This window comes from Calidris pugnax, unplaced genomic scaffold (genome assembly GCF_001431845.1).
Source record: "Calidris pugnax isolate Ruff unplaced genomic scaffold, ASM143184v1 scaffold63, whole genome shotgun sequence".
In the NCBI taxonomy this organism is placed as follows: domain Eukaryota; kingdom Metazoa; phylum Chordata; class Aves; order Charadriiformes; family Scolopacidae; genus Calidris; species Calidris pugnax.
In genome coordinates this window covers 8,820,615-8,831,543 of record NW_015090852.1, presented here as the reverse complement: position 1 = coordinate 8,831,543, position 10,929 = coordinate 8,820,615, and the positions used below count along the sequence as shown (strand labels likewise).

Genomic DNA, 10,929 nt, shown 5'->3' with positions numbered 1-10,929 from the left:
AGACTCCACAATTTTGCCAGACAATTTTGAGCCTAGGTAGCTTGATATTCAGAAAACTTGCCTTAAGACTAAATCTCCTTGCTCCACTTCAAGCTTGTTTTTTCTGGTACTATTTACACTGACTATAGAAGAGTTCAGGAAAACAGTTCAGTCTCTAAGTTGCATAAAACCTTTCACTTATTTGGACACTATTACCACCACACCCCTTAGCCTGTTCTTCTATAATTTAGTTCAAACAACTCCAGTTTCTTCCCACTTCTTTGTTAGTCTCTTCAGGAATATTTTCAATGAGACTGTATCTTATACAAAATTTAGTGCCCAAAGTCTGACAAAGTACTTCAGCAGCCTTACCATAAATGAATGATTACTTCACATTTTATAGAGGATGTTCTCATTGCCATACACCAAGACAATAAGTATCTCTTTTTAAAATAAAATATGAAAAGATCACCTGCTATTGCATCCACTACTTAGAATTGTTCTTGGGAATAGAGCAGTTGATGTAATAGGTAATACAACTCCAGTCCCACCCTTACTTTAACAATAAAAATTTATATTACCAAAACAAAAATCAGGCATGATTGCTTTTATCATCTGCCTGTATTTTTCTTCTCTCCATGTTAATATTCCTGATGACTTACTTATGGGATTGTGCATGTTGACTTGTAGCACGTTTCGGTTGAATTTTATAACAGTCTGTAATTTGGGGGGCGGGAGGGAGAAGAGAGAAGCCTCCCTTTCAGGATGTAGTACATTCAAGTTTTCTTTCAGTCGAAACACACAGATGGCACCAGAGTGTCACACCCAAAACATTACAGAACACACAGTTCCAGGGAATTTAATCTTTCACCCATCACAAACACAAGGCAGTCCAAGTTTAATGAAGCTATATTCAGAGATACATCAAATCTAGGGGATAAAACTGGCCTACAAATTTCTCTGAGGTAAGCATTCCCCTCTCTTACATTAAACCAAAAAGTTTTCTATACCATCCTTACAGCCGTTCTGAGTCTTATGCAGTACGGAAGCAAAGGAGAAAAAGCTCCCAAGCCAGTGTGCTCACACTGTATTTAATTAACTGGCCTTTCTGCGATACCAACTTTAAGTACCCTTCTTTGACAAGAAAGAGAAAGGAAAACAAACTCAGGATTTAAAAAACAAAATATCTGGGAGAAGAGGTAGGAAAGGTGTTTGTACATCACCCAGTAATTTAGTAGGGTGGGGGCCTCCTGGCACATTCCACATTAATAGCTTACAAGCTACAGGGATACTGATTGTAAAACTAGCAGAGAAAATGGTTCCTTCAATTATACATATTTCTGTTAGCCTTATGCATGAGTAAGAATTATAAATCCAAGAACAATATTGCATCTCCTTGAGGAAACCTTTTAATTGCTTTGGGAAAAAATAGAACTAATTGAAGACAGATTTATAGAGTTATCTGGTAAGACTGGGACCAAGTCCAAGGGTCTTTCACTCTTCTACCTCATTAGCAAAGTTTTCCCATACAGAAGCATTACAGAATTTCTTTTTCCAATCCAATGCTATCTATTCACATTTAATATTTCAGGCAATCTATTGCCTAAATAGAATCTATTGTCCAAAAGAAAAGCTATCACACACCAGGCTATTTCTAACACATATGATATGGTATCAAGTTTTTACTTCTTGTTCTCTCTTATTCTCAATTTCTGTTCTTCCTAAAGCCACATAATATTACGCTATTAATATAAAAAAAAAAGTTCTTGAAGAAGCAAACCAGCCTTATGCCCCTTGGCAAACAGCCACCTCCAAATCTACTATTTGCTGTAACTATGAGTTTACTTAAGGTCAGGTTGCAACATTTTAAAATGAACTCACGTATTTTCTGAGAAGGACATTACCAGGTAAAAAAATCATAAACCAGAAAAAGTCACTGATAACTCAAACATTTCAGGAGTCTTATTAAATAAAATCTAACTTTACAGTCATGTAAACATCAGAGATCCTCATAATGAATGGGCAGAATACACTACAGCAAATCAGGAATTATAAAACTAAATTAGAAACACAAATCTCATTTGCTACAAAAACAAACGGCTCTTTGTTCTTGAAAAGGAAGTTGCTAAGGTAATGCAATTAATCACCCTTCTGCGGTTGATTTCTGATGCTTAACCCTTTCTATATTTCTATTACTTAATTATACATGCATCATACCCAGTTTTTGACAAAATGCTGAAATGTATCAATAACATCTCATCTCACCGTTTTATGTAGTTAAAATTACTCAAAACTACCCTTTCTCCATATAGTTGACATCTAGGTAAGAGCTAAAATTCCATGGCACATTTCAAGAAAGCCTCTTTTCTCTTAAATGAACACAATCCAAGATTCAACCTTGTATGCCAGTAAAGACCCTGCCTGAATTCGAGAAGAAGAGATACTACTGTGGCCTGCTCAAGCACAGTGCATTCCATATAGACACAGCATCTCTGCCTCTCATTTTCCCTTTATGCCTGCTGTTCTGGGTCTGGCTGAGATGGCGTTACCTTTCTTTATACCAGCTTTGCATTGCTATGTTTTAGATCTGCAACCAAAGCAGTGCTTACTACACATTGATGTTTTAACTATTGCTAAACAGCACTGCACACCATCAAGGCCGCCTCTCTTACTCTGTGCCTTCCCCACTACTGAACAGAAGTTGGGAGGGGACACAACCAGGTAGACAACACAAACTAGCCAGAGATACTCCATGTCACATGATGTCACACCCAGCAATAAAATGGAGAGGAGGGAGTGCTTCCTCTGTTGCTCAAATGGAATAACCAGCTGTCTTTGAAGAGAACAACTTGAATTTCAGATTAAACAGAAATGTAATGCTCTCAGCAGCCCAGTTTGTAGCAAAGAGACAAAGGTTAACGTACTGTAGTGTCAATACAATTGGTGAAACTGTATGACAGTGCCCGTACATAAATTATACCTGCTGTTGCAGCTCTTTTTCCAAAGTGTTGGCAATATTGATCGTGAAATAGAAACAAAGATTTCCACACTGAACATCAAAGTCAACAGAACAAAACCTGGGTCTGAGGCTGGATATTTTGTACAAAGCAGTCTCGCTTTTTTCTAGACAGCATCTCTGTCTCACCTTTATGAACTGTTAAAACCTTAAGAACAGACTTTTTCTTCTCCTTCATAGAGCATAGAGAGTTTGCCTGTGAAGCAGAGGAGAAAGCTATCCTGGTTGAAGTAATGTTCATTGTTCAAGTTAGATTTTTTCCAAGCTGAGATTTTCAAATAAGTTTCCAAGCATTACGACTAAAAAAATTATTCAGAATACAGTCACAAGTTGTTCTCATGCCCTAATTACAGTGATTTCTCAATTTCTCACCCATCAGAGGACATGCATCTCTTCTTGCCTATAAGGGGGAGAATGTCTGTGACTGAGTGTGATATTGCTAACAAGAGAATTTAATTGAGAAACATTTTTGCATCTTGTGTTAGGTGTGACTCTTAGTTATGTGATATGTTCATGGGTGACAGGAAAATTATGCCTTACATCTGTAGAGATGTGTAAATGCCTCATTAATTTTAATAATTATCTGTTAGAAGGGCAGTTCCACAAGAAAATCTCTGCTACTGAAAAATAGAAGGGACACAATGAATTAACACTGCAATTGTATCATCGCTGACCTTGCTGAATTAATTCACCAGCCCAGAAATATTTTTATAAACATATTAATAATGAAAGTTGTATTCTAAAAAATGCATGAATGGGTTACACCATGAAAAGGTTATCAAGTAGCCCATGAAATTAGACACAGACTATATTTTCAGATTTGAGCTCAATTCAACCTGAATTTGTATGTTAATTCACACATGACAGAGGGAGAAAGCAGAAGGTGGAAGAGAAAGGACATTGCCATGAAACATGACATGTAAAAGGAAACTTAAGAACAATGTTTCAATCAAAAAAACTTCAGTCTTTGACAGACAAAAATTAATACTATATGACTGATTCTACAACGTTCTCTACAGCTAAAAAATAAAACAAAAAACCCCATCACCTTTCTGGACATGGTAGAAGGCAAAGCATCCCAACAATGAAAAGCTCTCAAGGAAAGCTATTCAACCCCATTTACATGGACAGCTCAGTTTTACAACTCAACAAGGATTATACAAACCTGGGAAATCAAAACAGAACATTACCAACTTCTGCTCACAGTGAGAAGGTGGTTAGACAAACGAAGCACAACCTTCATACTAGCCAACTGAGCATTTTGACACATATCATTAAACAAAAAATTAACCATTTTATTATATTTAACATATTTACAAAATAGTACAAATTAAAGTACTGTAACTCCATTATTGCATGACAACAAAATCTCCATACAGGCAAAAGTAGCACACGAAAGAGACACTCCAGAATATTTAGGAAGTCTTTGGTACTCAAAATATAGTTTAAGATGCAGCATTAACTCAATCAATACAGGGCATTAAACACAGACAATGACGTGTAGATTTATGCCACAAAAGTAAGTTTATCTATGGTTTTCATTCTTCTCAAAGGCTGATGACTGGACTCAGGAATTGCTTAAAAGCTTTACAGCAATTTTAGGACGGAGACACTACTCAAAATTATTCTAAAACCAAGCTCTTGAAAATGACTGATGTATTTCTCAATTCATATTGAATTAAACTGCCTCTTCTCAGAACTATATGACAGCAAAGCATGAAACACTTCACAGGCCCAGAGCCTATTCCTCTACCCCTTGAGTGTGCAAAACTGAGAGAATCAACTTTGTCTACTTAAGGAATGTAGGATCAAGCTCCCAATAGACAATAAAACTGCATGGCAAAACATGATCAAAGACAGTATACCCTAGTTTACACTGCTGTACACATAATTTACAAAATAAGTTTTATGAATAATCTACATATTTACAAATGCTCTCAATTGTTCCATCAAGTAATGCACTCAACACAATCACAGTTTACGCAATTTTGAGGTAAATCCTTGAAAAGGTAAGAGCATCAGCAGAGTTTCATCTGCAAGGCTGAATCTCGAAAGTGGAGGATTTCTAATTAGAAGATCCTGTCTTTCACCTGGTCACACAGCAGTGTATGCTAGGTGTAGCAGATAGGCAAGATAGTTGCAGAGACAATGGGGATTATCATGAATCCTCTGTGCTGTGCTTGGTTCTTCCTGATGGCCAAAAGGAGGCCAGAAAGAAGCAAAGAACACTGGGGGCAGCCAGAAAGAATCTGAAATATATACTAGGAGATTCTGGTCTGTGGATGAACAAATGGTATTATGTTGCTTGTAGAGTGGGAAAAACCGTGATGTTAACTCATGCAGTGTGTACGCACACTAATTGTAAGATGAAAAGACAGGGAAAAGCAAGAGAGAGGATGTGGGACAGATGAATTAACTTTCTTGATTGGTCAACACTACCCTAGAAAGAAAATGCAAATTATTTTCTTCAAAGTTTTTAAGTCAGCTTAGACATTATCTAAATATTCAAAACTGCACATCTGAAGAGATCACCCACATTTATTTTAGCTTTATAACTACAGCACCCCTGACCCTCCATAAATATATTAAAACACTGCCTCACCAAGGGATTGACACCACTTTACAAGGCCTGGTGTTTCAAGCTAGCTAGCCTAGACACAATTTTCCTTTGGGATGTTCATAACACTGCAACAAGACCACTCACTCATTGAGCTGCCATTAACATCCCAGGAAGCAAGAGAGAAAAGGGCACAAAGAAGTCTGCAAGTTCCCTTTGTATTACCTTATACGAGTACAAAAGGCGATAGAAACTCCTGTCTCACTAGAAAAAGATAACTCAGAGTTGGAACCAGCAAAGCTTATCTGAATCAATCAAGGGGTTAAGATAAACAGTTCTGTCTGAGAAGTGATGTCATCTTGCATTAGTATATGCTCCTGCAGAATAGGCCTGGAATATTTATTTTATATCAATGATGAAAATTTTAAAACTCATCTTGCCATGACTATCCTCAGTTGCAATTTTATGGTCAGTTGCTTAAATGAAAAAACCTCACACAAAAAGACTTGGGATGACAAAGAAAGGATCCCACAACTCCACTTTGTGGACACTCTGTCAAGCGATACCACATCACTACACCTTTCTTAAAAGGTCTTTAAACTCATTGGTAGAAATATAGGCAGGACCTCAAAGTAGTTAGTTAACTAATTACATATACATGAATGCTACTCACGTTTACTACAGTCATATTTCCTTCAGAATGTTTTTGTGACTGTAAAACTGTAAGGTGATAAGTAGTTCGATGTTTCACGACAAGTCTACTGACTATACTTTATGCTCACTGGAATGACTGAACTCTGCTTTCTGCATGAGTGATAAGGAATAATAAGCCTTCATCTCCTTGTACCATCACAGATGTTAGCTAGAAGAAAAGAGACTTATTAAATATTCAGCCGTAGCTAGTATTCACGGTGTAGTACAGGGTGAAATGAAAAGGAGCATGAAGAAATTTGTTTTCCAAAGATCTTCTGGGAAGGTGAGGGTTGGACTTTGTACTGATCCCCAGTGACTGCAAGTCAGCAGGTTGTTTCTTGCACATCTCTGGGCAAGGTAATAATCTGTCAGCACAAACTTTTGTATAAATCCCAACATTAAGACTGGAAGGTTTAGACAGACAAAAATGCTGCTGTTTAAATACTTAACAATACTAATAACACTTTGAAGATATTAAATTTTTAAAATCCCTGAAACTGCTGGTCAGCAGAGGAAAGTTTTTAATTCATTCGTCCTCTTCAACGTAAGTTGATGGAAACCAGCCCACCTAAAAATGGAAAAAGCAGAACAAAATAATACATGAGATGCACGGGATTTTTTTAAATGGCTGAACTAGCCAAAACAAGGATGGATCTGTTTAGTAAATATAAGATTATAAAGATAAACTTGACTGACCTGCCACAATGGTAAGTTCCCCAAATAAAAGAATAACTTGCAGATACGACACTTTTGAGACTAAATCCTCTTATACTCCCACTCCCTCCCCCCGCCAAAACCAACAACCTTTTGCCCAAATTGGAAGTCTAAGTATTCAGAAAAAAAAGTCTAGAAATGTCAAGAGCAGAAGTAGTTTTACTACAGGCAGGATGTTGCTATTTTTTGAATGAGCAGCTAAATATTTAACAGGTTTCAGTCAGGTTCAGGGAATCCTCTTCCAAAGGAAATAGCAACTGATTTGATTGCACTAACCGGAGTTCAATTTCATTGACACCAAGAGAAGTTTTAAATAAGACAGAACTGGAAGGCAGAGTCCAGTGTTTTACCTTTCATAAGTTACAATGCTATCTCCATTCTGAAATTAATGATGTGCCAAATAAGGATTGTGTAAGACATACAGGGAAACAATGTCATATAGTTCTTCCTGTCTTGCCTATTTGCTTTAAGTTCTTCACTCAGACGTCTTTATACCTAGGTCAATTTAACACTCATGAAAGACCTCAAAACCAAACCTAGAGGACGGTTGGAAGGAGTATGTGCATAAATTTTGTTTTAGACTACCTTGCCAAAAGAAGTCCAGAACTGAGCTTATGATCTGAAGTCCAGGCTGTAAAGCTATGAGAAAAAATGCTAGTATATAAAAGGGCATCGCTTAGGATGTGTGTAGCTGCATTAGAATGAGATGCTCAGTTTTCTTGACATGTAAAATGCATATAGGATGACCACTATTTCTTCAGCTTCCCTATTTCTTATTGACCATTTCACTTTAAGATCATAAGCAGGCTCATGTACATCAGGAAAAAAAGTTCTCCAGATTGCATAAAGCAGTAAATCTGGACATCTACTTCAGCTAGACTTGCAACTTCCATTTCCAGTCAATCTGCTTGCTTTCACCTTGCATTCCTTAACCCTGCATCTCAGCCCTTTAGACATGGAAACAGCAGCCTCAAATACTTATACCTAATCTGCATTAAAAAGCAGTATACTAAGATTGAAACAATATAGCCTTTATAAATGAAAACTGAAACTTTACATCCATGCAAGTATAAGAGTGCAGTGTAAAGTGACTTTGTAAAAATCCCTGCAAAATATTCCACTTCATTCCACATTTCCAGAGATGAAAGAAACAGCCTCCTATAAAAAAGGTGACTGATTCCATTGCATTAGAGCCTGGCAGAAAAGTGTGGAAATCATTCTGTGTTAAACTGCTAAACAGACTTCCACAGCACCAGGAACCTGAGCTTTTGACCCTAAATATGTGTGTGCAACACAGTTCAAGAAACTTCATCTGTAGCTGTACTATTAATCCTGGTTATTTTCCAACCATACAATCTTGCCCAAACATTCAGCCTGGTAGGTCACATTAAATAACCAATTAATTTAGATGCTGGGAAAGCTGCCTGGCAAGAGTTCTGCCTGGCTCCTATGAAACATGTTGTATCTTGTGAATTTAAATATACAAAGAAGGTTTATGACATAGGAACACACCTTTTTTTTTTTTTTTTACAAAATCACTGTCAGTGAATGCAGAAATAAGATAAAGAGAAAAAAAACAACAACCTTACCCTTCCATTTACTTCACCTCTCCACCAGCCATTCGCACTCATCTTTGTATAAATTTTGACAACATCCCCTTTCAACAAGGACAGTTCTCTCATGTCTCTTGCACAGAAGTCATACCTGGCTATGGCAATGCCTATCACCTTCGGGCTTAGCACTGAAATGAAACACACATTGGTATTATTAGGGTTTGTTAATTGAAGGCTATTAAAGTAAATAACAGTACTGTAAATGTAAAACAATGATTTCACTACACAGAGTGGCATTAATTTTATGCAAATGCAAAAGCATCTGCACTACACATATCAAGTAGGTGAATAGCGTAAAAGTTGAAGGGATTTTATGTGATTTTTTTAACAGTTCCTTTTCTTTTTAGAAAAAAGTCAAGCTAGATGAACCTTATAAAGTCCCACCTCCAAAATGCTAAACACATTTGCAATGATTGTATTTTTGTGCTTCATAATAAAACTTGCTGCCAGTTACATGCATCAACATATTTTACAGGTCACTAGTTTCTTTCCAAAAGAATTATTAGCATTTACAGTTGATTTAACTTTAAACCTCTAATGAAGCAAAACAAACAGAATAAGGTGCTGTTCTTTCAAAAACAACCGCCAAGTTAAATATTAATGTGCTTAAAATTGGAAGCTAACACCAGCATGAACAAAAAAAGTAAAGAGTTTTCACAGGAAATTTGTAAGGATCATTTGCTACAATCCACATGAACACTGGCTGATGTAGATCTACTCTTTTCAGGAGTTTATTCTCTAAATCACCAATTGATTTATTCTACAAAACTCTTCAGGAAGAAAAAAATCCTTACAAATTTTCTTCCTAGGGTTCAGAGAAATTAATACTTAAAATGTTAAGCTGCCTCAATATGTAAGCACTTTTCCAATGTAAAGCCCAGACGTTTTAAGCAATAACAAGTTGTGAAATACTTTTAAAAAGCTAATGTGAAAAAAAAAAAACTCGTTTCAAACCAACCCTCCACTCCCAAATAATTTTATTGACAATTACGTTTTTAACCCTGATGTAGAACATCCAAACTTGCAAAAGACACCCTTGACTCTTCCTATTAGAGGAAAAGGGGCATACCACCTAAGAGATAAAGACCTCTGACCTTTGAAGTTTAGAAAAAGCAGCCACTACTCTATTGCATTTTGTAGTTGGATTATTTGCCAAAGAATTCTTTTTTTAATTTTTTTTCCTAGTAATGCCATTTTCTTTTGCGCTTGTTTTCCTATGTAAGTCACTGTAGACAGGAATTCAGGAGCACAAGCAAGCTTTGTACTGAAAAGATTTTGTAAGGATTCATCATATGATCTTGATGGATGACTTCGTATAATATACATATAATTATCTTTTTTCTCAGAACTATTTCCATTTTCTTAGAAATTCCCAATCATCTTTAGGAAATACCATTAAGATTCTAGTTTTAGCAATGCCTTCAACAATGTAATACTAGAAGTTTATAGCTCATAGCCTTTAATTTAAATCAGGAACACAAAACATGGCAAATGAGTTAGAAGAACTTGACAGTATCAGCTCTGCTTGCATTTAAGATTTCTTCTGACCCCACTGGGGACATTTCATAGAAACAGAGGCTTTTGCATAACAGTAATAAATATATAGAAATCATTATATATTCAAATATTTTTATCTTATAGAGACAATACAATTTATTTTAAAATAACTACAAATGCTATGTTTATTATAAAAATAGAATGCCTAAAAAACCTGTTTTGGCAAAGGATTATGCCCTTTTTATATCATGCCACTAAGGTTTAGTCCAACATTTCAGACTGCTTATGTAGAGTATGCTTATTAGATACTTCATACCAGATGCACAGGATGCCATGCAAAAGAGAATCAGCATCACAATTCATTGCTTGTATTTACACTATGAAGATGATGTAAAAATTCAGGTGATATATTAAGTATATTAAAGTTCAAACATACTTTTCTCCATCTCTAAGTCAGATGTAGATGCTACCTGCTTAGATTCTGACATGAATGCTATGTCCTATAGCTTATCAGGATTTCAGGAATCAATTTTAGAAGGAAAGAGGACATCATATCACTGGCAGACTTGGGGAAGCATTGCAGGACAAAAGGAGTGATTCTAGGGAGCAGGGTCTCATTTCAGATTCTAGAAGGGAGATAATGGGGCAAGGAAGAAAATTACATAAGGAAAAGATGAACTAATTTGGGAAAACATGGAGGAAAAGAACTAAGGAGGGAAGAAATGCATGGAAGAATAATAAAGAGGGAAAATAGCACGGAAAATTAGGCTAAAAAAAAAAAAAAAAAAAAAAAAAAAAATCCTATCAAGGAGAAATAAAAAATAACCTGTAAAATAATTAATTTATTTATTTTTAAAATG

General features: G+C 36.0%; 1 protein-coding gene across 1 annotated transcript in view; it reads right to left on the bottom strand.

Moving 5' to 3' along the window:
• Window positions 1-4,269: 4,269 nt before the first annotated feature.
• VAV3 (vav guanine nucleotide exchange factor 3) overlaps window positions 4,270-10,929 on the bottom strand; it is a 168,790-nt gene continuing 162,130 nt past the window's right edge. The window contains exons 28-29 of the mRNA XM_014943349.1: window positions 8,549-8,700; window positions 4,270-6,813 (exon numbers count right to left, since the gene is read on the bottom strand). Of these exons, the coding sequence (XP_014798835.1) occupies window positions 6,772-6,813; window positions 8,549-8,700 (194 nt within the window). The 3' untranslated portion in view covers window positions 4,270-6,771. The remainder of the gene's footprint in view (window positions 6,814-8,548; window positions 8,701-10,929) is intronic.